This window comes from Chionomys nivalis, chromosome 7 (assembly GCF_950005125.1).
Source record: "Chionomys nivalis chromosome 7, mChiNiv1.1, whole genome shotgun sequence".
NCBI classification, from domain to species: Eukaryota; Metazoa; Chordata; class Mammalia; order Rodentia; family Cricetidae; genus Chionomys; species Chionomys nivalis.
The window spans coordinates 67,862,037-67,889,216 of record NC_080092.1 but is presented as its reverse complement, the minus strand read 5'-3'; the positions used below and the strand labels follow the sequence as shown (position 1 = coordinate 67,889,216).

At 39.6% G+C, this 27,180-nt stretch overlaps 1 protein-coding gene across 1 annotated transcript in view; it reads right to left on the bottom strand.

The window, feature by feature from the left end:
• Trim37 (tripartite motif containing 37) overlaps positions 1-27,180 on the bottom strand; it is a 103,458-nt gene that overhangs the window by 14,549 nt on the left and 61,729 nt on the right. Inside the window, 4 exon segments of the mRNA XM_057775894.1 lie at positions 1,807-1,925; positions 4,878-5,067; positions 5,915-6,037; positions 21,479-21,787. Coding sequence (XP_057631877.1) covers positions 1,807-1,925; positions 4,878-5,067; positions 5,915-6,037; positions 21,479-21,787 — 741 coding nt within the window.

Here is a 27,180-nt window from a genome sequence, read left to right as displayed (position 1 = left end):
TTCTCTGGGATTGTGGTTTGTAGGCTGGCTTTCTTTGCTTTACGTTTAAAAACCACCTATGAATGAGTACATGTGATAATTGTCTTTCTGTGTCTGGGTTACCTCACTCAAAATAATGTTTTCTAGCTCCATCCATTTTCCTGCAAAATTCAAGATGTCATTTTTTTCTGCTGTGTAGTACTTCATTGTGTAAATGTACCACATTTTCCTTATCCATTCTTTGGTCGAGGGGCATTTAGGTTGTTTCCAGGTTCTGGCTATGAACATAGTTGAGCACACGTCCTTGTGGCACGATTGAGCATTCTTTGGATATATACCCAAAAGTGGTATTACTAGGTCTTGAGGAAGGTTGTTTCCTAATTTTCTGAGAAATCGCCACACTGACATCCAAAGGGGTTGTACCAGCTTGCATTCCCACTAGCAATACAGGAGTGTTCTCTTTACCCCACAACCTCTCCAGCATAAGTTGTCATCAGTGTTTGGCCATCCCTTTTTTTTTTTATCAGATGGTTATGAGCCACCATGTGGTTGCTAGGAATTGAACTCAGGACCTCCGGAAGAGCAGTCAGTGCTCTTAACCGCTGAGCCATCTCTTCAGCCCCATCTTAGCCATTCTTACAGGTGTAAGATGGAATCTCAGAGTTGTTTTGATTTGCATTTCTCTGATGACTAAGGTGTTTAGGTCTGTAGTCCATTTTTTTTTTTATTGGATTATGTGATCTTTTGGTGTCCAATTTCTTGAGTTCTTTGTATATTTTGGAGATCAGACCTCTGTCTGATGTGGGGTCTTTGAAGATCTTTTCCCATTCTGTAGGCTGTCATTTTGTCTTGTTAACCATGCCCTTTGCTTTACAGAAGCTTTTCAGTTTCAGGAGGTCCCATTTCTTGTTTCTCTCGTTGTGTATGCTGCTTGGGTTATACTTAGGAAGTGGTTCCCTGTGCCAATGCGTTCAAGTGTACTTCCCACTTTCTCTTCTGTAAGGTTCAGTGTGGCTGGCTTTATGTTGAGGTCTTTGATCCTTTTGAACTTGAGTTTTGTGCATGGTGATAGATATGGATCTATTTTCATTCTTCTACATGTTTATATCCAGTTATGCCAGCACCACTTGTTAAATATGCTTTCTTTTTTCCATTTGATTTTTTTTTTTTTTTTTTTTTTTTTTTGTGGTTTTTCGAGACAGGGTTTCTCTGTGGCTTTGGAGCCTGTCCTGGAACTAGCTCCGTAGACCAGGCTGGTCTCGAACTCACAGAGATCCGCCTGCCTCTGCCTCCCGAGTGCTGGGATTAAAGGCGTGCGCCACCATCTCCATTTGATATTTTTAATTTCTTTGTCAAAATGGTTTTTTTTTCTCTTTGGAGACAGGGTTTCTACACAGCCCTGGAGCTTCTCATGCTCTGGAGACCAGGCTGGCCTCAGGCTCAGAGAGATCTACCTGCCTCTGCTTCCCAAGAGACTCTGAAGCCCTAGCTAGAATAAAACTTGATATGTAGACCTGGCTGGCCTATACCTCAAAAAGATCTGGCCACTCCTGACTCCCCATGTTGGTATTACTGACATGTACCACCACCATGCCTGGCCCCAAACACATGCTTTTATGCAGTAACTTATACATTCTTGCTGTTCTCTGTTCCCTGTATACAATGTCCTTGTAAGTCACAAAAAGAGGCAAATGAATTTGGGGTTCAAACATGTCTGTTAGATTTCTGTGCCATTTTTACTAACCAGTCACTTCCTATTATTACACCACTGAGAGCTCGGTGTCTCCAGCTCAATGATCTTTCTGACTGTTCTCATTCATTCCTCACCTTCCTCGGGGGCAGCTGACGCTCCTTCAGGTAGTGTGGGCTGTAACTCCCCAGCTTCAGAATGACTTTCCAAATCTGCCACCTGTATTCCTTCCAGGCGACCTCCTTTTGCATTAGCCCTCAAAGAATGAAAAAACAACATGATATTTTCAAATTGTCTAATAAATGACATAATAATCTATATTTTCTTTTTTCCTTTTTATTTGTCTATAATACTAAATTTCCATTTTAAAAAAAATTTCATTTAAGATTCAGAATAAAAGGTTATGAAATGGCAGATTAACAAATCCTGTTTATAACAATGTATGGATAGTTCTGCAAAACGTTATCAGTAGGGGACAAAGACAAGATATGCGGGACCTCTCTACTATTTCTTAAAATGGTTTGTCAATCAGTAATTACCCATTAGAATAGATATAAACACAAGTTCTCACGACTGTTGAAAGAAAGAGAAGCATTCGTGAGTAAGAAATCAAGGTGCACTACAGGTAAAGACTGTCACAGTTGTCAATATGCACAGAGCAGAGAAGGCACAACATACATGAAGAGCTGAGAGTAGCAGGACTGAGTGAGGGCAGGGGCAGAAACAAGAATGAGGACATTTTCACTGGAACTCCTTTATCATCATCATCATCATTATTATTATTATTTTGTCTTATTAATACAAATGTAGCAAGGAGGAAGAAAAGACACAAGCAGGTGAGCATCCATATGAAGCAAGCTGACACTATTCCTAACTAGCTCACTGTAGTGGTTTGAATGCTTCGTCTCCAATTAGTGGAACAGTTTGGGAAGGATTAGGAGGAAGTGTGTCCTTGATGAAGAAGGTTTAAAAGCTGACACTAGGCCCATTCTCTGTCTCTCTCACTTGCAGCCTGAGGATCTAATTTAAGCTCTCAACTCCTGCTCCAGCACCATACCTGTCAGTGTCCCACAATGATGATCTTGGACTAACCTTCTAAAACTGTAAACAAACTCCCAATTAAATGCTTCCATTTAATTTTAATTTTAATTTTATTTTATTTTATTGGTTTTTCGAGACAGGGTTTCTCGGTAGCTTTTGGAGCCTGTCCTGGAACTAGCTCTTGTAGACTAGGCTGGTCTCAAACTCACAGATATCCGCCTGCCTCTGCCTCCCAAGTGCTGGGATTAAAGGCGTGTGCTACCGCCGCCCAGCATGCTTTTATTTGTAAGATTTGCCTTGGTCATGGTGTCTCTTCACAGCAATAAAGCAGTAATTAAGACACTCACCTTCTACTTTAATGCCTTTTTTCCCCTTCCCTTTTTGAGAAAGCAGAGAATTTCATCAGGGTTGCTTATAGCCAGCATGGGTAAGGGTTTGTTTGTTAAGAATATAGGTACCTTACTACTGGGAGACTCTCTTCCCTGTCAACTACAAACTATTTTTAAACTTGAAGGGGTGAGGGACGGGCATGTCCCACTTTCATGACAGGGTGTTGATGGGCCCAATCTTGTTAGAAAGTCCAGATGCTAGAAAAGAACTTTGAACTTTTACACAAAATTTTATGTTCCACAGACGTATATGTGTGTGTATATATGAATATAACACATAATTGTTATAACTAAATGATACAGAATCTCTACAATAAATTAAAATATGAGTGAAAGCTAAGGCTCAGTGTTTGAAAGCAATGGCTACCAGAAGACCCAGTTTGATCCTAATATCCACGCAGCAGCTCACAGATGTCTGTGGCTGCAGTACCGGGAATACAACACTCTCTTCTGGCCTCCATGGGCACCACACATACATGCAGACAAAATGTCCACACATCAAAAAATTTTAAAGTAAAATAAATAAAAAAGAAAATTAGTTGTATCTTTAACTTGAAAGAAATGTATATATCAGGCTAGGTGATAGGGAAGGTAAGTTTCCTGGTTGCCCCTCCCCACCCCTAATAATGGGAACTGAACCATGGCTACAGCAATGTGCATGCTAAGATATGTTATACCAAGGAGCTGAATCTCCAGGAAATTTTGAAGATTTTATTTTGAGTCAAGATCTTACTAGGTTGCCCACAGAGGCTCCCAACTTTCAATCCTCTGGCCTTCTGTCTCCTCAGCAGCTCTGACACAAGAGTTTGTACCATGCCAGGCTCTCTAGTGACTTTCTTTTCTACGGTTGAACCTTGAGTTACAAACAAAATTAAGCCTCCATCTGTCCTTCTGGATTTGGTAATCAGTCAACATAAGATGATGGTCTTTCTATAAAGACCCTTCCAAAGTTTCCTCAGAAAACTATTCCATTATCTAAATTAGAAAGATATTTAATGTTTCTGTGACAGCAGATGAACACTGAGGGCTCAGCTAACACATCCACAGTCAACACATTCTTTATATACTCAATATTTGACATGATGGGCTCTGAATAAAGATAAAGATGTTGATCACCATTTATCATATCTGGAAATTCTAACTAGCATTTTAGAGGATGATTTCAAAACATAGAAAAAGAGTGAGATAAAAGCAGTGCTTTTAAAACAGTTAATTAGGCCAGGCATGTGGCTCATGCCTGTAATCGCAGCACTCAGGAGGCTAAGGCAAAAGGATCAAGAGCTGAAAGCTATCCTGGGTTATATGAGACCCAGTCTCAAATCAAACAAACAAAAATAACAGTAATCATCAATACAATTACTGGAAATACTTTACTGCACACAAATAAGTGACACTTTTTTTAAAATGACACATGGCCTCTTGAAGAATGCATGACAGATTAAAACGCAAGGCATCATGTAAAGCTGAAATATACATACATCTCCAAGGCAATGTTTGCTCAGGTTAGCCTGTTGTAAGCAAAAAAGAGCCCTAAGCTAGGTGTGGTGGCTCACTTCCGTAAAACCGTACTCATGAAGCTGAGGCAGGAGGACTGCTGTCATTCTGCAGGGGTTCGAGGAAGGTAGAAAGAAGAGAGTGACAGAACGACATAATTTTTAAAAAGGATGACATTTTAATGCAATAAATAAACTTCCTGCATACCTCAAACACTAGCAAAATAGAAATAATTTTGTTCATTATAGACTTGAAGTTCTAAACAATGAAAGAGTATTATTTACCCCAAGGCGACCATTTTCCTTCTTTTCTCAACAGTAGGTAAGCCATTGAAAACTGCAACCACCACAGCATCAGAATCCAAAGCTTTGCATTGTCGGTCTTCACTTTTGGGCAGAAGATCCCCAATGATGCCATGTGTCAGGGCTCGGGGAGAGTTGTGTCTGCTCCCAGACTGAGAGCTTCCCGGGGAGCCTTTGGGAAAGGAGAAGACAGTGAACATGAAAGCCTCTTGATGTAGACAATTACTTTATGTGCATAATTTTCTTAATTTTGAAAATTTTAAATGTGGGACTGGAGAGATGGCTCAGTAGTTAGGAGCACTGGCTGCTCTTCCAGAGGACCCAGGTTCAGTTCTCAGCACCCATATGGCAGTTCGCAACTGTCTGTAACTCCTGTTGTAAAGGATTCAACACCCTCATACAGGTAAACCAGTGTGCATGAAAAAGAAATTAAAAATTTTTTTTTAATATAAGTGTAGTTTTGCCTGCATGTATGAATGTGTACCTGTGTTAATGGAGGCCAGAAGAGGGCATCAGATCCCCTGGAAGTAGAGTTATAGGTAGTTGTGAGTCACCATGTGGGTGTTGGTAATCAAATCCAGGACCTCTGCATGAACAAAAAAGTGCTCTAAACCATAAGCCATTTATATTTCCAGCCTACTATATGTACATTTTAAACTAGGTTAAAACTTCAAAAAATGAAAAAGCTATCCCAATCTTTTTGACTAGTTACTTAAATATTAACAAGTGCAAAATACATAGTTAAACACTGTTCTGATTTGAGATCAAGAAACTTCAAATACTAGAGCCCAGGGGCCAAGTCAGCAATTCCAGAACTAGGGTGGCTAAGAAAGGAAAATCATGAGTTAAAACATAAAAATAAGACAAAAGAAAAAAATAAACTCGAAAAGGAAACAAATAAAAGGTCCCACAAAATCAGAAGTTCAGCTATAATTTAGCATCTTTGGTGCCTTTCAAGGATAAAGCTACAATTTCCAAGCATGTGCCCAGCAAAATTATATTACGGATCCCATATTTACCTTCAGACAAAGCCTGGCAGTCTCCCTTTGAACGGCTACTTTCTCCAGAGTCCATAGCTCTTCGGAGTGATAGACTGCCTGCTATGGCCCGTGCTGACTTGGGTGAATTCTTCTTATTTGTGGCTACAAAAACATTTAGAAGCATTTCTGAATATGATAAAATATCACATAACTCACTATATAGTCAGACAAATGTCTAATCCTCATCACATGTGGATGGTTTTTGGTCTACAATGTCCAAAACAATAGGGCACTCTGTGGTCCTGACAGTTTACTTAGCATTCTGTGACAAAAATATTTCTATTTTGTTTCTTGTCAAACAGAATCTTAATAAGATTAACTATGACCTCATTTTGAAAAAAGTTGTATAAGACAATGAAGTGTAAACAAAAATATAACCCTTTAATGCAGTGGTTCTCAACCTTCATAACGCTGCAACCCTTTAATACAGTTCCTCATGCTGTGATGACCCCCAACAATAAAATTATTTTGTTGCTACTTTATAACTTTAATTTTGCTACTGTTATGAATTGTATTGTAAATATCTAATATGCAGGCTATCTGTTATGCAACCCCTAAAGCAGTAATGCCCACAAGTTGAGAACCGCTGCTCTAATCTAAGCAATTGGAAACTGTGCTTGATTAGATCAAAAAGTAATCAATGCTGAATCTGAAACAGATCATAAGTATAATACTTCAAAATATTTGTGACCAAATCAAAAACTGACAAAAGCAGTAATGATAACAAAATGTAGAGCCTAAAATAACCAGGAGAGGGCGAGGTAGGGAGGAGACACAGGATGGGACAGTAACGTCACCACCACCACAGCAAGGACTAATCAGGTGTGCGGGCAAACTCAAGAAATCACCAAAATAATAAATAATAAAATGATGACAAGAAGCAGGAAGACTGTGAATTCAGAGCCAGCCTGGGTTATGTGAGACCCGTCTCAAAAAACCAAACCAAAGGGGCTGGAGAGACAGCTCTGTGGTTAAGACTGCTCTTTCAGAGGACCTGGGTTCAATTCCTAACACCCACATGGCAGCTCACAACTATCTATAACTCCAGTTTTTGGGGATCTGAAAAGGGCACCTTGACACCAAAATAATTTACATTGATATGGATTTTGCTTTAGTGATTTAAATTTAAGGTCAATTTTGTTATATGTATATGTATTTTTGATCTTGATTAAGGTATTATGATTATGTAGTTCATATAAAAATGTAATGTATATAGATTGTTAATGGATAATCATCAATAATAATAAAGCTTGTAGTCATGTTAGTTAGATTTTCTAGATATATAGAGATATATTTCAATTAGATAGACATTCTTCATATCTTTCAAAAACTACAAAATATGGCATTTTGAATGTTTTAATAACTTAGGTTTTTCATGACAATGAGACACGTCTGCTCCTGGCAGCACCAATCTACTTCAAGAAGAAGATGGGCATCGAAGAGGATCCTTAGGGAGTTTGATAGCCATTTGGGCAAGAAACTGCTCTTGCCTGGACTGTTGCATAAACTGGACACAGAGAACCCGCAGAAAGAGGACTGCTGAACTTGCCTAAAGGTGAGATGATTCTTTGGGGTTCCTGATTCATGAAGGAGTCTATGAGACATTCTGCAGGACACAGCAGATAATGACCAAACTGTCTTTGAAATTTCCTGCTTCATAGAAATGTCTGCTGAACACTATGGGCCTGAAGGCCAAAGACGGATGCCCCAATGGTACAAAAAAACTTTGGATGACTGTACAGGCAGCGAGATGTCTCTGTCATTTCTAGAGTTTTGGATTTCTTATTTACTTAGATAATATCATATCCTTCTGGAGTCTTTGATAAAACTAAAGAATAAATAGATAATTATAATTTTCCTTAATTATGATAAAGGTAAAATAGATATAAATATTATAATTATAATTCTTGCTTGATAACTGTTTTGTTATATGTAATCTTATTATATTAAAATTAAAGCCTTTTTTTTGTTTAAACAGAAAAAGGGGAAATGATGGAGGAGAGTCTTCTGTTTTGTGTTGATTTCATTGGTTAAATAAAGAAACTGCCTTGGCCCTTTAATAGGACAGAAAATTAGGTAGGTGGAATAAACAGAACAGAATGCTGAGACAAAGAAGCCGAGTCAGTCAGTCGCCATGATTCTCCCACTCCAGACAGACAGACGCAGGTTAAGATCTTTCTTGGTAAGCCAGCTCATGATGCTACGCAAAATATTAGAAATGGGTTAGATCAATATATAAGAGCTAGCCAATAAGAGGCTGGAACTAATGGGCCAGGCAATGATTAAAAAAATACAGTTTCCATGTAATTATTTCGGATGTAAAGCTAGCCGGGTGGCGGGACGCAGCCCACCACACCATACAACAAATGCACATAAAATAAATTTAAATAAGTTATATATATATAAAAACTGAAAAGCCGGGCGGTGGTGGCGCACGCCTTTAATCCCAGCACTCGGGAGGCAGAGGCAGGCGGATCTCTGTGAGTTCGAGACCAGCCTGGTCTACAAGAGCTAGTTCCAGGACAGGCTCCAAAACCACAGAGAAACCCTGTCTCAAAAAAAAAAAAAAAAAAAAAACTGAAAAGCACAGGAGATTTATTGACAACAGGGTTAGCACATCTGGCTTTGTCCTAAAGAATATGATTTTTTTAAAAAAAAGCACAAAATTTTAAAATAAACTTTTTTAAAGACTTTTTATTTATTAATTTACTTATTATGTATACAGTGCTCTGCCTGCATTATCACTGCAGAGAGCATCAGATCTCATTACAGATGGTTGTGAGACACCATGTGATTGCTGGGAATTGAACTCAAGACTTCTGGAAGTGCTCTTATCCCCTCCAGCCCCTCAAAATAAACTTTAAAAAACTATTCCTATCAAAAACAACACACACCAAAGACTATACAACTCAGTGAACTATACAGTATTTTATGCACTTATCTACCACTAAAACCAAAAATCTATGACAGAATTAGAACTTTAAAAAAATTAGCTTAACTCCAAAGCCACAGAGAAACCCTGTCTCGAAAAACCAAAAAAAAAAAAAAAAAAAAAAAAAAATTAGCTTAACCAACAAAACAAAAACAAACAAACAAAAAATTGGATGGGTAGTGGTTGCGTACATCTTTAATCCCAGGACTCAAGAGGCAGACCAGGCAGATCTCTGTGTGGTCTACAAAGCGAGTCGCAGGACAGCCAGGGCACAGAGAAACTCTGTCTTGAAAAACAAAACAAAACAACAAAATAGCTTTATATCCTTTTTAAAGACCTGTGATGTTTTCATTTGCAAGTTTTTTTATAACAAAGTTTACAAAATAAAACAGAACCCTATCTCTTTCACAATATGAAAAAGGACAAAGTACCTGGAAATACTCAAAAAGATTCACATATCAAAAACTGTCACACATTATAAAAAGAAAATAAATGATGACATTTATGACATGAATGACAGCTTTGTGTTCAGACGGAGACAGTACTGCTAAAGTCACACTTCTAAAATTAATCTACAGACTTAACACAATCTATGTAAAAATGCCTTTTAAATTATTGTTTATCTAGGGTCTGGAAAGATGGCTAGGCTGATGAGGGACCTTGGCCATCTCTGACAAGCCTAAATTCAATCCTTGAAATCCATAAGGTGGGAGGAGAGAATCAACTCCTTTACTTCCTCGTCCTCTGACCTCCACACAAGGTTCTTCCCTAAGTAATGTAAATAATAATAATGATGATAATAACACAGGTTCTCAAAATTTCTATGAAACTCTAAGAGATCTAGAACAGCAAAAGCAACCCCGAAAGGAAGACTCCCTCTCAGACCCACTGCCAGGGACGACTCCTGAGCCTTAGGCTTCCAGCCCACCGCGAGTGGATTCACAGCTGGGGAGTCAGGACTAAGTGGGCGTGGCAGCGCTCCTCTGACAGCTCTGGGGCTTCGTGGAGCTCTAATGCTGCCTCACACACAAGAAACACAGAGCAAGGGAGCTGAGAGGAGTAGGGCTGCACAGTGAGCCCCAAGCCAGCCTGGTTTACAGAGTGAGATCCAGTCTCAAACAGAGGTGGGTGGTTGAGGGGTGAACCGCAGGAACATGGTGCAGTTAGAACTAGAATGTACGATTTCCACATTCAATATTGCTGTGCCCCTCCCCCACCGCCGCCAGAAAAAGATTTCACAAAAAAAAAAAAAAAAAAAATAAGGCCAAAACAACTGGGTGGTACCAGCATATGGACAGATATCTATCAAAACTGAGAATCCAGAAACAATTTAGACTTCGATGTTAACAAGGATGCCAAGACAACTCAACGGCAACAGGAAGAGGCATGGTTCTCTTTCCTCCAGGATTGTAGATCTGCCAGGAGGGAGCCAAAGTAGGAACAGGGTTGGGATGGCTGGAGCATACAATGGTGACATCCCTGGGGAGATGACTTCAGGGAGTAAGGAGCCTGGGGACAAACCCTAGTCTACATTAAGTGGAATGACTCTATCCTAAGGTTTCGTGGCAGTAGGGGCCCACGGCAAAGCTCCTAGTACATGTTTTAGTTACCGTATGTGCAGTGGGGGAAAGCTGCTAGCAGGAAATGGTCGCTGGAGATAAATCAACTCTACTTCTAAGTGCACTCAAAATAAAAAAATATTGTCTACATGGTAATTTATAATACATGTTCACGGTACATTATGCTACATCAGTGATTATAGTCAAGAAGCGCAAACGTGCTATCAACTGTTAGCGGATAAACAGTATGTGGTAGAACTATATAACAAAATAAAATATCCTTGACCAGCAAAAAGAACAAATTATTATTAACTCATAACATGTACAAACCTTGAAAGTATATGTGAAATGGAAAAACACACACATACAAGACCTCATTTGGACTGACATCATGGTATATAACTGAAATCCCTAAACTGGGTAAGCTGAGGCAGAAGGATTAATCAGGAGCTTTATGCCAGCCTGGGCTACACAACGAAAGTCTATCTTGAATATAAATGAAAAACAGGATTCTATTTCTACGTTAATTGGGAAGGCTAGTTTTAAAAAAAACAACAGAAAATGGTAAGTGCTGTGAGCATGTGGAGAACTGGAACCTGTGCTCTGCTGAAAAGTGTAGCTAAAGAAAATATCACAGAAGCTCCACACCTGGCCCCAAAAGCTAAGGACAGGATAATCCAGCAATGCCAATCAGAGTTTAAAAGGGGGTTCAAAAGAAAAAATATCTATGTTTAGAGAAGAAAGTGTCCAAAGGATGAATGGATGGATATACAACATGTGCTCTCTATATACAATAGAGTAGGATTTTGCCATTAAAGAGGAAGCTCTGAAAGATGCTATCATATGGATGAACCTTGAACATACACGAAAAAAGAAGCCAATCACAGAAAACCCCAAATGTCAAATGCTGCAACAATTCCAATCATATGTGACACCTAACAGAGTCACTCACAGACGCAGAGAGCAAAGCCCCGATCCTCAGGTTCCAGGGGCGGAGGAATGGAGGAATGGGGAGTACCTATAAATGGGTGCAGCTTCAGTGTGGAGTAAGGAGCGTTCTTAGAGGTGGACGGTGGTGAGGCACGGACAGCAATGCCAAAGTGCCCAATGCTCCTCAACTGTGAGACCGAAATGGGAAATTTTGTACAATATACACTTTACCCAAAATTTTAACACATGTGATTCTCCAACTAAAGGTTAAAATGTCAAATTTTACATTATCCACTCTTTACCATAATTTGAAAGACTTTTTTCTAGCATACATGATTTGAGAAATGAACAAACATAGGCAGTGACCAACACCAAACTCTCTCAATCCACCCAGCCCATCAGATGCTCCTCAGTTCACATGTAACTTGTTAAAGAAAGCTTTCTTTTCTCAAGTCCGATCTAACTGGTGTGATCTTCCACTCAAACTTTATGTTGATATTTCTCAAAAGTATAAAGCAGAGGTAGTAATACTGCTTTTTAGAATGTTCGCTTTAAATTTTTTAAGTAATTTATTTTTATTTTATGAACACTGATTGGTGTTTTGTTTGCATGTATGTCTGAATGAAGATGTCAGATCCCCTGGAACTGGAGTTACAGACAATTGTGAGCTGCAATGTGGGTGCTGGGAATTGAACCCCGGTCCTCTGGAAGAACACTCAATGTTCTTAACCACTAAGTCATCTCTCCAGTTTGCTTAGATTTTGGAACTATACTAGATAGTTTTTCACTTGTTTTAATGGTTCTTTTAAGTTCCAGTTGTCAGCTTCTGCATCCTTTTTCTTCTCCAGACCTCTAAATGTCTGATTATTGCCTCAGTGCCAAGACTTCTCTTCCCCATTAAAATCACCACCACTGCTGGGAATGGTGGTGCACGCCTTTAATCCCAGCAGAGGCAGGAAAATCTCTTGAGTTCAATGTCAGCCTATAGCGTGAGTTTCAGGACAGCAAGAGATATACACAGAAACCCTGTCTTAAAAAACAAAAACTGAAACAAAACAAAAAACAAAAAAATTAACAATATTGTTGGGAGTAAGGCATGCCTTTAGTCCTAACACTGTGAGCATCTGTGAGCTGAAGGCAAGTGATTTGCGATTTCCAGGCTTGGAAATCAAATTTCAGGCAGGGTGTAAAGAGACCCTGCCTGCCTCATAAATAAATTAATAAATAAGATTCCCCACCCATTGACCCTACTCTGCCTAGATTTAAACAGCTTTACATGTTTACATCCAGCTGTTACCTCTCGCCAGCTTGACTTGAGTATAATGCCTGCCTACAGTTCTACACAACCACACCTGCAGGTGCCCAAACAGCATATTCAAACAGAATCCCTGACTCTCACCTTACCCGCTCTGACACAAATTTTTGTGTCAGACATACCTCAAACTAGCCTTAATCTCAGGACCTCCTGCTCCCTCTTCCTGCATGCTAGGATTAGGGTCACCCACACACACAGCACACTTGGCTTTGAACTGCTGCTCAGTGAAGGACAGCACTAATCACTAAGTTGCTTAGGCCAAAAGAAATATTCTCAGTTCCCGTCTTTCTCTCAACTACCCAGGCTTTTATAACTATAATTGTGACAGACCTGAATCCTATTGGCCGAAAACAGACTAGATTCTGCATCTAGAACAGGGCTGGTTACAGACTTAGGATGGGACACTCGGTGAAAAGGACTGCCAGACTGAAAGCAAGTCTACCTGCCATGGCTTTAGCTCCAGATTACATCACGACCTACACACAAGACACGCTAATGGTTGGTATTAAACCTGGAGCTTCTGCTCTCAAGTGTTATCACGTCTTCCTCGACAATGCAGCTTCCTGAATAAACAGCTCAAACTCCTTACTGAAGTTCTATCAGATTCCAAGTTAAACCCTGTCATCTCTGACTTCATCTCTTAGTCGGTCTGCCATATTCATCATTCCCACTCATGCTAGTCTCCCTTCAACCCTTCAAAGAGAATCTTGTACCAGTGAATTTTCACTTCTGTCCTGTTTATACAGAACACTGCTTCCCCAAGGCAGCTGAAGGGCTCAGCTCAAATATGTTCTTTTTGTTTTGTTTTGTTTTGTTTTGTTTTGTTTTTTCGAGACAGGGTTTCTCTGTGGTTTTGGAGCCTGTCCTGGAACTAGCTCTTGTAGACCAGGCTGGTCTCGTCAAATATGTTCTTTACAGAGACTTTCTCTAACTACTGCCCAAGAACTAAGCTGTTCTTCTACTCCTGCTTCACAGTAGTAAGCATGCATTAAAACTATCTTCATTCATTTATACACAGAAGTACTGTCTGATTCTTAACACTACAACTCAGGATCCACAAGGCCAGTGAAGTGTCATTTAGTGCCAAACATAGACTGAGCAGTCAAAACCCCTTAGTTCTGTGTTGCTGAATAATCTTTCTGTTTACTGTGAAGATGTGTCTTAGCCAAGGCACCTTCTAATTGGTTTATTAAAGAGTTGAACAGCCGACCACCAGCGACCTGGGCCAGAGCAAACCTGAGACGGTGAGCTCCACGGGAACAAGACTGAACCAGCTACCTAGGCCAGAGTGGGCCTCAGAAAGCAAGCTCCATGGGAGCGGGAGTGAGAGCAGATCCAGTCCAGGGACATTTGTGGACCACGACTGAGCCAGCAACCTGGGCCAGGGCAGACCTAAGACAGCCAACTCCACAGGAACAGTTACAGGGGAGTAACCGCTGAGTGAGTGAGCCAGAGCCAGAGCCCACTGCGGGTCAGGATGTGAATCTGGGACCTACAAGGGAGTAGACCTAAGCCAGGACCTCTGTGGGTCTGGGCATGAATCTGGGACCTCTGAGGGAGTAGGCAGGAACCACAGATCTCTGCAGGTCCAGGCTTGAGTCTGGGACCTCAGAGGGAGTAGGCCTGAGCAGGACCTCTGTGAGTCTGGATTGGTCTGGAATGTAAAAGGGAATAGGCAGGAACCAGAAACCTCTGCGGGGTCTGAGTGTGAGTCTGGGATCTTTGAGGTAGTAAGCCTGAGCCAGGTCCTCTGCAGGTCTGAGTACACCAAAGCCTGGGAAATCCCAGGGAGTAGATCGGAGTCAGAGTGCTTTACAGGACCAACCAGAAGTCAGCGACCTCTGCAGGAATGGATGCAGACCAGGGACATTTTACAGAAAAAGGCCTGAAGCCCAGCAGTGGTGGCACATGCCTTTAATCCCAGCACTCGGGAGGCAGAAGCAGGCAGATCTCTGCGAGTTCGAGGCCAGCCGAGAAATCTTGTCTCAAAAAACAAAAAAACAAAACAAAACAAAAAAATTAAGAAAAAGATACAGGTATGAGCTGACAACCTAGGCTAGAGCAGGAATGAGACAGCAAACTCCAAGGGAGTGGAGCAAAGCCCGGGAGTGCTGAGCAACCTCCAGGAATGTGGAGTGACCAACTTTATAACTAGAACCGTGGCACTGACAGTACCACGAGGAACAAGCATCTGAGCCTTGGATTCACTGGTGTCTAGAAGATAAATCACCAGAGTCACGGACAGTCCCAATGACACCTATTAGAGGAAAATATGAGTAGAAAAGGTAAGAACACACGCAACACCACAAAGAGCAACATGACACCAGTAAAACCTAAAGACCCCACAACAACAAGACTTGAACAACCAAATATAGTTGAAGCAGAAGAAAATGACCTAAAAAATGACTTCAGGAGAATGTTAGAAACTCTTAAAGAGGAAATGGGAAATTCCCTCAAAGAAATGGAGGAAAAGACAAACAAAAAATTGGAGGATAGCAGCAAATCCCTTAAAGAAAACCAAGAAAAAGCAATCAAACATATGAAAGAACCTATTCAAGACTTGAAAACTGAAATAGAGACAATAAAAAAAAAAACACAAGCACAAGGAATTACATAAAGAGAAATCATGAGAAAATAATCAGTAACCACAACTGCAAGCGTGAACAGCAGAATACAACAGATGGAAGAAAGAATCTCAAGCACTGAAGATACAACAGAGGAAATAAACTCATCAGTCAAAGAAAACATTGAATCTAAAGAAAGCTCAACCCTAATATCCAGGAAATATAGGACACCATGAAAAGGCCAAACATGCCGGGCGGTGGTGGCACACGCCTTTAATCCCAGCACTTGGGAGGCAGAGGCAGGCGGATCTCTGTGAGTTCGAGACCAGCCTGGTCTACAAGAGCTAATTCCAGGACAGGCTCCAAAACCATAGAGAAACCCTGTCTTGAAAAAGCAAAAAAAGAAAAGAAAAGGCCAAACATAAGAATAATAGGTATAGGGCTGGAGAGATGGCTCAGTGGTTAAGAGCATTGCCTGCTCTTCCAAAGGTTCTGAGTTCAATTCCCAGCAACCACATGGTGGTTCACAACCATCTGTAAAAGAGGTCTGGTATACATAATAAATAAATATTTTTTAAAAAAAAGAATAATAGGTATAGAAGAAAGAGAAGTTCAACTCAAAAGCACAGAAAATATATTTAAGAAAATCATAGAAGAAAACTTTCCCAACCTAAAGAAAGATATGCCTATGAAGATATAAGAAGCTTACAGAACAAAAAGACTGGATCAAAAAAAAAAAATTCCCTTGCCACATAATAATCAAGACACTAAACATACAGAATAAAAAAAGAATATTAAGAGCTGCAAAGGAAAAGGGCCAAGTAACATGTAAAGGAAGACCTATCAGAATTATACCTGACTTTTCATTGGAGACAATGAAAGCCAGAAGGTTGTGGTTAAGTGTTATGCAGACATTAACAGACCACAGATGCCAAACCAGACTACTCTACCTGGCAAAACTTTCAATCACCATAGAAGGACAAAACAAGATATTCCATGACAAAACCAGATTTAACCAATACCTAGCCACAAGCCCAGCCCTACACAAAATACCAGAAGGAAAATTCCAACCCAAAGAAGTTGGCTACATCAACAAAAACACAGATAATTGATGGTCTTATAGTAGCAAACCTCAAAGAAGGAAAAATGCACAAATTAACATTACCAACAATGAAAACTAAATTAACAGGAGATAGCAATTACTGGTCATTAATATTCCTTAATATAAATTGACTCAACTCACCTATAAAAAGACACAGGCTAACAGATTGGATACGAAAACAGAATCCCTCCCTCTTCTGCATACGAGAAATGCATCTCAACCTCAAAGACAGACATCGTCTCAGAGTAAAAGGTTGGGAAAAAATATTCCAATCAAATGGACCTAAGAAACAAGCTGGTATAGCTATCCTAATATCTAACAAAATAGACTTCAAATTAAACTCAATCAAATGAGACAAGGAAGGACATTTCATATTAGTTACAGGAAAAATCCATCAAGAGGAAATCTCAATACTGAACATCTATGCCCCAAATACAAGGGCACCCTCATGTAAAAGAAACACTTCTAAAGCTTAAATCATACATTAAACCCCACATACTAATAGTGGGAGACTTCAACAGTCCACTCTCACCACTGAACAGCTCAGTCAGACGAAAAATGAACAGAGAAATAAGAGAACAGATGTTATGACTCAAATGGACTTAACAGACACAGAGAATATTCCATCCAAACATAAAAGAATATACCTTCTTCCCAGCACCTCATGGAACATTCTAAAAATCGACCACATACTCGGTAACAAAACAAACCTCAACAAATACAAAAAAACTGGAATAACCCCAGGTATCTTATCAAATCACAATGGTTTAAAACTAGAATTCAACAGCAATACTAATAACAGAAAGCCCAGAAACATGTGGAAATTAAAACAATGCTCACCTGAATCATCAATGAGTCAAGAAGGAAATAAAGGGAGAAATTAAAAACTTCCTAAAATTCAATGAAAATGACCACAAAACATACCCAAATTTATGGGACACAATGAAAGGGGTATTCATAGCACTAAATACCTACATAAAGAAACTGGAAAAATCCCATAATAGTGAATTAACAGAACATTTGAAAACTTTAGAACAAACAGAAGCAAATTCACAAAAGAGAACTAGACAGCCGGAAATAATCAAATTGAGAGCTGAAATAAACAAAATAGAAACAAAGAAAACAATACAAAGAATCAATGAGACAAAGAGCTGGTTCTTTGAGAAAAATCAACAAAATAGACAAACCTTTATCCAAACTAACCAAAAGGCAGAGAAAGAATATCCAAATCAACAAAATCAGAAATGAAAAGGGGGACATAACAACAGACACGGAGGAAAAACAGAATCATCAGGTCATATTTCGAAAATCTGTACTCCACAAAATTGGAAAACTTAAAGGAAATGGACAACTTTCAGGATAAATATCACTTACCAAAATTAAATCAAGGCAGATAAGCAAATTAAACAGACCTATAACTGCTGAAGAAATAGAAACAGTCATCAAAAGTCTCCCAACCAAAAAAAGCCCAGGACCAGATGATTTCAGATGATTTCAGCTCTGAATTCTACAAGACTTTCAAAGAAGAACGAATACCAATACTGCTCAAATTATTCTACACAATAGAAACAGAAGGAACATTGCCAAACTCTTTTTTATGAGGCTACAATTACCCTGATACCCAAACCACAGAAAGACAATACTAAGAAAGAGACTTACAGACCAATCTCACTCATGAACATCGATACAAAAATACTAAATAAAATACTGGCAAATCGAATCCAAGAACACATCAGAACCATTATCCACCATGATCAAGTTGGCTTTACCCCAGAGATGTAGGGATGGTTCAACATACGAAAACCTGTCAACATAATACACCATATAAACAAACTCAAAAATAAAAACCACATGATCATCTCATTAGATGCAAAAAATAGCTTTAGACAAAATACAACATCCCTTCATGATAAAGGTCTTGGAGAGAGCAGGGATACAAGGAACATACCTAAACATAATAAAGACAATATACAGCAAGTCAACAGCCAACATCAAACTAAATGAAGAGAAAGTCACAGAGATCCCACTGAAATCAGGAACAAGACAAGGTTGTCCACTCTCTCCATATCTATTCAATATAGTTCTTGAGGTCCTAGCTAGAGCAATAAGACAACAAAAGGAGATCAAGGGGATAAAATCAGAAAAGAAGACAAACTCTCACTGTTTACTGATGATATGATAGTTTATATAAGCAACCCCAAAGATTCTACCAAGGAACTTCTACAACTTATAAACATTTTCAGTAATGTAGCAGGATACAAGATTAACTGGAAAAAAAAAAAAAAAAAAGATCAGTAGCCCTCCTGTACACAGATGATAAAAGTGCTGGGAAAGAAATCAGAGAAACAACACCCTTCACAATAGCCACAAATAGCATAAAATATCTCGGAGTAACTCTAAACAAACAAGTGGAAGACTTGTATGAAAAGAATTTAAAATCTTTGAAGAAAGAAATTGAAGAAGACACCAGAAAGTAGAAAGATCTCCCATGCTCTTGAGTAGGTAGAATTAACATAGTAAAAATGGCAATATTACCAAAAGCAATCTACAGATTCAAAGCAATGCCCATCAAAATCCCAGCAAAATTTTTCAGACCTCGAAAGAATGGTACTCAACTTCATTTGGAAAAGCAAAAAACCCAGGATAGCCAGAACAATCCTATGCAATAAAATAACTTCTGGAGGCATCATAACCCCCAAACTCTACTACAGAGCTACAGTAATGAACTGAAAACAGCCTGATGCTGGCATAAATACAGACAGGAGGACCAATAGAATTGAATCGAAAGACTCGGATATTAATCCACATACCTTTGAACACCTAATTTTTGACGAAGAAGCAAAATAATATCAAATGGAAAAAAGAAAGCATATTTAACAAATGGTGCTGGCATAACTGGATATCAACATGTAGAAGAATGAAAATAGATCCATATCTATCATCATGCACAAAACTCAAGTCCAGTGGATCAAAGACCTCAACATAAAGCCAGCCACACTGAACCTTATAGAAGAGAAAAGTGGGAGGTACACTTAAACGCATTGGCACAGGAGACCACTTCCTAAATATAACCCCAGTAGCACAGACACTGAGAGAAACAATTAATAAATAGGACCTCCTGACTGAAAAGCTTCTGTAAAGCAAAGGTTAACAAGACAAAATGACAGCCTACAGAATAGGAAAAGATATTCAACAACCCCACATCAGACAGAGGTCTGATCTCCAAAATATACAAAGAACTCAAGAAATTGGACACCAAAAGATCACACAATCCAATAAAAAAAAATGGACTACAGACCTAAACAGAGAACTCTCAACAGAGGAATCTAAAATGGCTGAAAGACACTTAAGGAAATGCTCAATATCCTTAGTCATGCAAATCAAAACAACTCTGAGATTCCATCTTACACCTGTAAGAATGGCCAAAACCAAAAACACTGATGACAACTTATGCTGGAGAGGTTGTGGGGAAAAGGAAACACTCTTGCATTGCTGGTGGGAATACAAGCTGGTACAACCCCTTTGGATGTCAGCGTGGCCTTTCTCAAGACCCAGTAATACCACTTTTAGGTATATATCCAAAGGATGCTCAATCGTGCCACAAGGACATGTGTTCAACTATGTCCATAGAAGCATTGTTTGTCATAACCAGAACCTGGAAAAACCTAATTGCCACTCGACTGAAGAATAATAGATAAGAAAAATGTGGTACATTTACACAATGGACTACCACACAGCAGAAAAAAATAACAACATCTTGAATTTTGCAGGAAAATGGATGGAGCTAGAAAACATCATTCTGAATGAGGTAACCCAGACCCAGAAAGACAATTATCATATGTACTGACTCATAGATGGTTTTTAAACATAAAGCAAAAAAACAAAAACAAAACAAAACAAAAAACCCAGCTTACAAATCACAATCCCAGAGAACCTAGGCAACAATGAGGACTCTAAGAGACGTGGATCTAATCTACATGGGAAGTAGAAAAAGATAAGATGTTCTGAGTAAATAGAGAATATGGGGACCTTAGGAGAGGGTTGAAGGAGGAGGGCAGAGGGAGGAAGGGAACAGAGAAAAAGGTAGAGCTCAATAAAAATCATTTAAAAAAATTTTTAAAAATTAGCTGAACGGCCAATAACTAGGCAGGAGAGGATAGGTGGGATTTCCAGGGAGAGAGAAACTCTGGGAAGAAGAAGTAGAATCCAGCTAGATATTGAAGAAATACTGAGGAGAGGGAACAAGTCACGTGGCAGAACGCAGAATAATATAAATGGGTTAACGTAAATTTTCAGAGCTAGTTGGGAAAAACTTTCATAATTAATAATAAGTCTCCATGTCATTATTTGGGAGCTGATGGTTCAAAGAAAGTCCTGTTCTATTATATGAAAGAAAATATTAGAATTAGACTGGCAAGTAGCTCAGCTGGTAGAGGCACTCACCATTTTAAAGCCTGATGACCTGAGTTCCATTCCTGGGACCCACGTGTTAAAAGAACTGACTCTACAAAGCTGTCCTCTGACCTCCCGAAGTGTGCAGTGCGCCTTGTACATGCTCCCTCTCCCTCCCTCCCCCTCCCTCCCTATCCCTCTTTCTCCCTTTTTCCCTCCCTCCCTCCTTCCCTCCCCCCTTCCCTCCCTCCCTCCCTCCCTCTCTCTCTCTCTCTCTCTCTCTCTCTCTCTCTCTCAGTGTAACATGTTGTACATTCTCCCCTTCTCTCCTTCCCTCTCTCTCTCTCTCTCTCACACACACACATATGCACATATACATATACACAAATTCTTTTTAAAACGTTAAACAATTTTGGATAGAGAGAAACAAAGGCTATTTTAACTCATAAGGGTAGAAGAGATGACTCTGTGGTTAAGAGCACTTACTACTTTTGCAGAGGACCTAGGTGCAAGTCCTAACACCCATGCAGTCACTCACAACAATCTATAAATCCAGATCCAGGGGATTCAATGCACTCTTTCTGGCCTCTGTGGGCATCAGACATACACACCTGCCAGCAAAATATCCATATACATTAAAAAAAAATTAATTTAACTTGCTAGAACAGAGACATTGATAGATTATTAAGTGAAAACAATGAGTCAAATGATTTCATAAAGTTCATGGGAGAAACGACGTCTTCACTTACGGTTCCGTATGTAACAGCCAGCAACTGATGACTTTGCTAGGAGCTCCATTCCCAAATCCTGTAGTCTACCAGAGTTTTCCAGTCCACAGGTAGCCAGAGCTGCCTGGTCAGCACAAAGCAGGTTTGCCTGTATGTCTCCAGAAGCAATCCCAGCGCCTTTTATATCAGATAGTGTTGTTTTCACATCGGTCTTCATACACCGAACTTCAGCCATTTGAGTTTTGAGTCTTTTGAGCATCTTTAAGTCAGAGGGCACTCGCCACATCGCCTGCTGCTTCCTTTGATCTTTATCTTTTCGAGAATATGATGCTTCAAAAGAAAACAAGTGAAAAACCATGTTCATATAAATTTTAACATTCATGACCTCATTCTTTCCCACCAATTTAAAGTGTCAAATGTGGTAAGGTGCTTCGTTGTATCAGCAAAGAACATGCATCAAGACTAGAGAGACTGCTGGGATCAGTGGCTCTCAACCTTCCTAATGCTGTGATCCTTTAATAGAGTTTCTCATGTGTGGTGACCCCGGACCATAAAATCATTTCATTGCTACTTTGTAACTGTAATTCTGCTGCTGTTATAAATTTTAACGTAAATATCTAATGTGTAGAGTATCTGACACACAACCTCCAAAGGGGTTACAACCCACAGGTTGGGAATCTCTGACTTAGTGGATAAAGGCACTTGTTGCCAAGCCGAATAATCTGAGGCCTAAACCTAGGATTCTACTACATGGTGGAAGGAGAGAACGGAGGCTTGCAAATTGTCCTCTAACCTCTACACATACACCACGACACATACATACTCATGTACACAATACATACCTACACAAATAGATGAAATAAAAAATTTAGAGCATGCATTAAATTCTACCACAGAAAACACAGGTCCAACTATCTTAACCTTATTCAAACTTTAAAGCTTCAAGTTAAGAGTTTGGGTCACAATCACTTCACTGAATTATATCTTAATTCTAAAGTTTAGAGGTTGCTCTGCCTTGTGTTTTGTCTTGTTTTAAATACTTTTCTACTTTTCTCAGCTTCTTTCTATACTTCTTACAGTCACAATCTAAAAAAATGAAAAAGAAAAACCTAGAAGTCAAACACATCATCAACTCAGCTATACCTATTCTTCTATGTAGACGTATAATTCCAGATGGAACAATGCCCCAGCTACACCCCATCAGCAGCCCTCTCCATCTCCATCCTCATAGTTGATTCTGAAATTTCTGTGGCTACAGGAAAAGATATGCTACTAAGAGCCTGTCTCCAAGCTTGCAAACAGACCCCCTCAGATGTTCAGATATCAGAGAATGAGAGACACTGTCTCACACTCCCAATGAAGCTTACAGATGTAAGGCTACTAGGTTCCTGGGTGACATCAGAGAACTACCAGTGACAGAGATCCCACCTGTATAATAGGTATACTCCTCCTCATTCACTCCTCCACATCCTTCAAGTACCACATTCCTTCCCAGAATTCCCTCTCCCATCTCTCTCCTTGCTGCCCAGGAATCAGAAACAGTCAGGCTGTACACTCCTGCTATGAAAGCTTCCTTTTTCCTGAAATCTGTAAGAAGGGACCCACACACACCTCTTGGGCCTAAAGTCCCCTCAGCGTGCTCTACCATGCTGCTGTCTTTCAATAACATTAATAACTCTTGTGATAAATTTCTTATCCCAAAAAAACCAATGTTCCTCAGTGTCCCCTGGAATTCCAAACCTGGGTGTGACTTTTCAGTTCCTGATCATCTATTGGATGTTTTCTAAAGGCCAAATCGGGTATTACTTTATGCTCAGAAGAGCCACATGGAAAGTACTGGATTGCACACAAGCTCTACACTACCAGGTTCTATTATCTACTGATAGCTTTAGTCTCAACTTCTAGCAGACACACACACCCCAGTTTCTTGGAGTCACACTTAGGTGAAGACTTCCAGAACAGATATAGCCCACAGTTCTAAGGTTAATTAGAAGTGACTTCAATCTGTATTATTTCTTTTACAGTGTTTCCTCACAGCTTTGGGGAATAAGAAAGAGTCCCACATACCTTCTGGAGCCACGATCTCTCAAACTCTAGCTAGCCAGCTAGCTGCAGAAAACCCATTTCTATCCTCGCCTCCAAAAGGCTGAAATTACAGGCAGGCTGCCACATCCACCCGACAGTCACATGTGTTCTAAGGAAGCAAACTCTGGTCCTCACTCTTGTCGCTTGAGCATCTAATTACCTGCTGGACCACTTCCTTAGCTCTTAGAACTTTTTAATGCCAAAAAAATTCCTGAGAGTTTATCCCATTCTATATACTTTAAGCTTATGTCTTAAAAATTGCCAGTCTACTCTCTCATACCAGAAATGAAATCCTAGACTAAGTATCCTGTCAAAAACTTTCATTTATCTGTTTTATCAGTACTGTTCATTTTCTAAAGTAAGGTTTAAATCAAACCACTACTAAAATCAAACTTCTCTCTCTATCCTCTACTATGATTAAATTCAAGCTAGCATTCAAGAACTTCCATAGGATGAACCAATGTGATTACTTCATTCTATTTAGCACTAGATACCTTAAAGTTGACTTCAACTTGATACCCTGGTATCATTTATGACATCCCCTGGGCATAGTAATTAAGAGCATGAACAGGCAATGAATTCGACATATAACAGATGTCCATTAACTTTATGATTAAAATATGAATATGCCAAGCAATGAAATTAATTCACACAAGCCTTTTTAATAAAAGAAACAAGGTTCTTTTTGTGACTTTATTAACCTTACGAACACCCCCTCCCCCAGCCACACACACACAGGGTTATTTTGACTTGGCTCCTGATACTGTTTTATTGGTGTTTCTCTTTTCCAAAAGGCTCTTCATTTGGTTCTTTTTGTTTGTTTGTTTGTTTTTGTTTTGTTTTTGACAACAGGGTTTCCCTGTGTAACAGTCCTAGCTGTCCTGGAACTAACTCTTGTAGGCTCACCTCAAACTCACAGAAATTAGCCTGCCTCTGCCTCCCTAGTGCTGGGATTAAAGGCGTGCGCCAACCACCGCTCGGACCATTTGGCTCACTTTTTAAAAATAGAATATAGCTATCTATATTCTAGCTATGTGGCAGGCACTTAGCCCTGGTAAATGACTCCAAAGTTAGACCCAGGACTTAGCTGTTCCCTTTTATTATCTGCCCCACATTCTTTCTGCTATTACCCTTATTTTACCCAACTTGGTTTAAATCTTAGGTTGCTTCACTATTAATTTTACATAGAAAACTAAACATTCCAGAACAAGACTACTACTGTTAATATAGTCTGTATGCACTCCAATGACATTCAATATTTTCAAAAAAGCCGGGCAGTGGTGGCGCATGCCTTTAATCCCAGCACTTGGGAGGCAGAGGCAGGCGGATCTCTGTGAGTTCGAGACCATCCTGGTCTACAAAAGCTAGTTCCAGGACAGGCTCCAAAACCACAGAGAAACCCTGTCTCGAAAAACCAAAAAAAAAAAAAAAAAAATTTCAAAAACATGATTTTACCTATTTATTAAATCTATTTGTAAATTAAATTGTAAAATTGTTCCTCTTAAAGTTAAGTCAATTATACATGTTTATTATAGAGCCAGACTTGACCTGCTTCATTTGGACTTTGCACATACCACCAATTATCATTCAAGCCAACAGTTTTCAACCTGTCAATTGCAATCCTCCTGGCAGTCGCATACCAGATATCCTGCAGGTCAGATATTTACAATATGATTCATAACGGTAGCAAAATTAGTTATGAAGCAGCAACAAAAATAATTTTATAGTTGGGGGTCATTACACCATGAGGAACTATATTAAAGAGTTGCAGCATTAGGAAGGTTGAGAACCACTGATTTAAGTGAACCTTCACACAGAATGTACTCAAACCATAAATGAAGAGCAACTGTCCCAGAACCTAGCTGAAGATAGTCTTTCAAATGGAGGGGTAAGACTTTCGGAAGTATGCTTTAAGAAAAAAAGGAACTGGTTCAGACTATAACCTCCAAACCGCTGCAGTGGCTCAGGCTTTGTTTTCTACACAGAGGTTCTATGAATTTGTTCAGAAAGTGTGAGCTCTGCTGCTTTGAGAAATCACCAAAATCCCTGTCTACATCATGGTTGGATAGAATACTACAGTTTAGAAAGGTAAGGGAAATGTCAGTCTGTTTCACTACATACCAAGGATGCAGTGGAAAGCACTCCAACAAAAGTGCTGTTTCTCCAACCCCAGTAACGGGAAGCTGGGGGAGGGACTCAAGGGCCTTGCACACACTAGACAAGCACATTACTACTGAGTAATACCAAAGGCCCCTAAAACTTGTCTTTAAACTGTAATAGCATTAATGGTAAATCATTATGTGTAAAAAAAAAAAAAAAAAATCTCTATCTCGTCAGGTGGTGGTGGCACACGCCTTTAATTCCAGCACTTGGGAGCTTGGGAGGCAGAGGCAGGCAGATCTCTGTTCGAGGCCAGCCTGGTCTACAAGAGCCAGTTTTAGGACAGGCTCCAAAGCAACACAGAAAAACCCTGTCTTGAAAAACCAAAAACCAAACCAAACCAAAACAAAACAAAACAAAAATCAACTCTATCTCTGATTCAAAGAGCCTAGACTGGACTATACAAATGGCTGTCTTACTACAATAATGCATATTTTTCTCTTAAATAGCTTTGGCATAAAATACTATGGATAATTAATATACATTTTATAGTAGTATATTATTTGTGTTTTAATAAATAAAGCTTGCATGAAGATCACAGGGCAAAGCAGCCATACTAGTCAGACATACAGGCCAGGCGGTGGTGGTAGGCACTTTTAATCCCAGGAAGATAGAGGTAGATGGATCTCTAGTAGTTCAAGGCCACCCTGGGCTACACAAGATTGAATATCTAAAAGAGAAAAAGAGCTCACAAAAAGGTGATCCCAGCATTAGAGAGGTGGAGACAGGAGCAATATGGCTGGGTAGAATGAAGAATATAAGGTGGAAGAGACAGGAACTCAGTGGGGTGTCGAGTCTTCAGGACTCGTAGAGACAGGATCTCATCCATTTTTGGTCCAAGGTAGAGGTAAGAGCCAGTGGCTGGCTGCTTTGCTTTTCTGATATTTAGGTTGAACTACAAAATCTGTCTCTGGGTTTTTATTATTTGTGCTACAACATTTTCTCAGGTTTTGATGTACATTTGTATGCATAAGTGTGTGTGAGACGGGGTCTTACACTAGGTATCTTATGGGTGGTCCAGAACTTATTATGTAGACCAGGCTAGCCTTGAACTCATTGAGATCCACCTGTCTCTGCCTCACACCTGATAAAATAAAAGATACATGTTATCATGACCAGCCTTGTTTGATTTCTTGAAACAGGTCACACAATATAGTCCAGGCTGGACTTGAACTCACTATGAAGCCTAGGTTAACATTAAACTCAGAGCAATCCTCATGACTCGTTCTTTACCATCCTTATAACAGGTATGGGCCACCATGGCAGTGGTAAGCATTTTTCCTTTAATGAATAATTAAATAAATGTTTTTTCTATTTAGACACATTTCCCCTTGAAAGATAGGCCTGAAAAACTGAATCCATTCACAAAGAAGACAACTGTACTTCTTCCTACGGCTCAAGCTAGCAGTTAGGCACAAAGAGAAGGCAACCATTTAGAACTTTCTTCGTTTTTCTTTGCAGTGTTAGGGATCAATTAC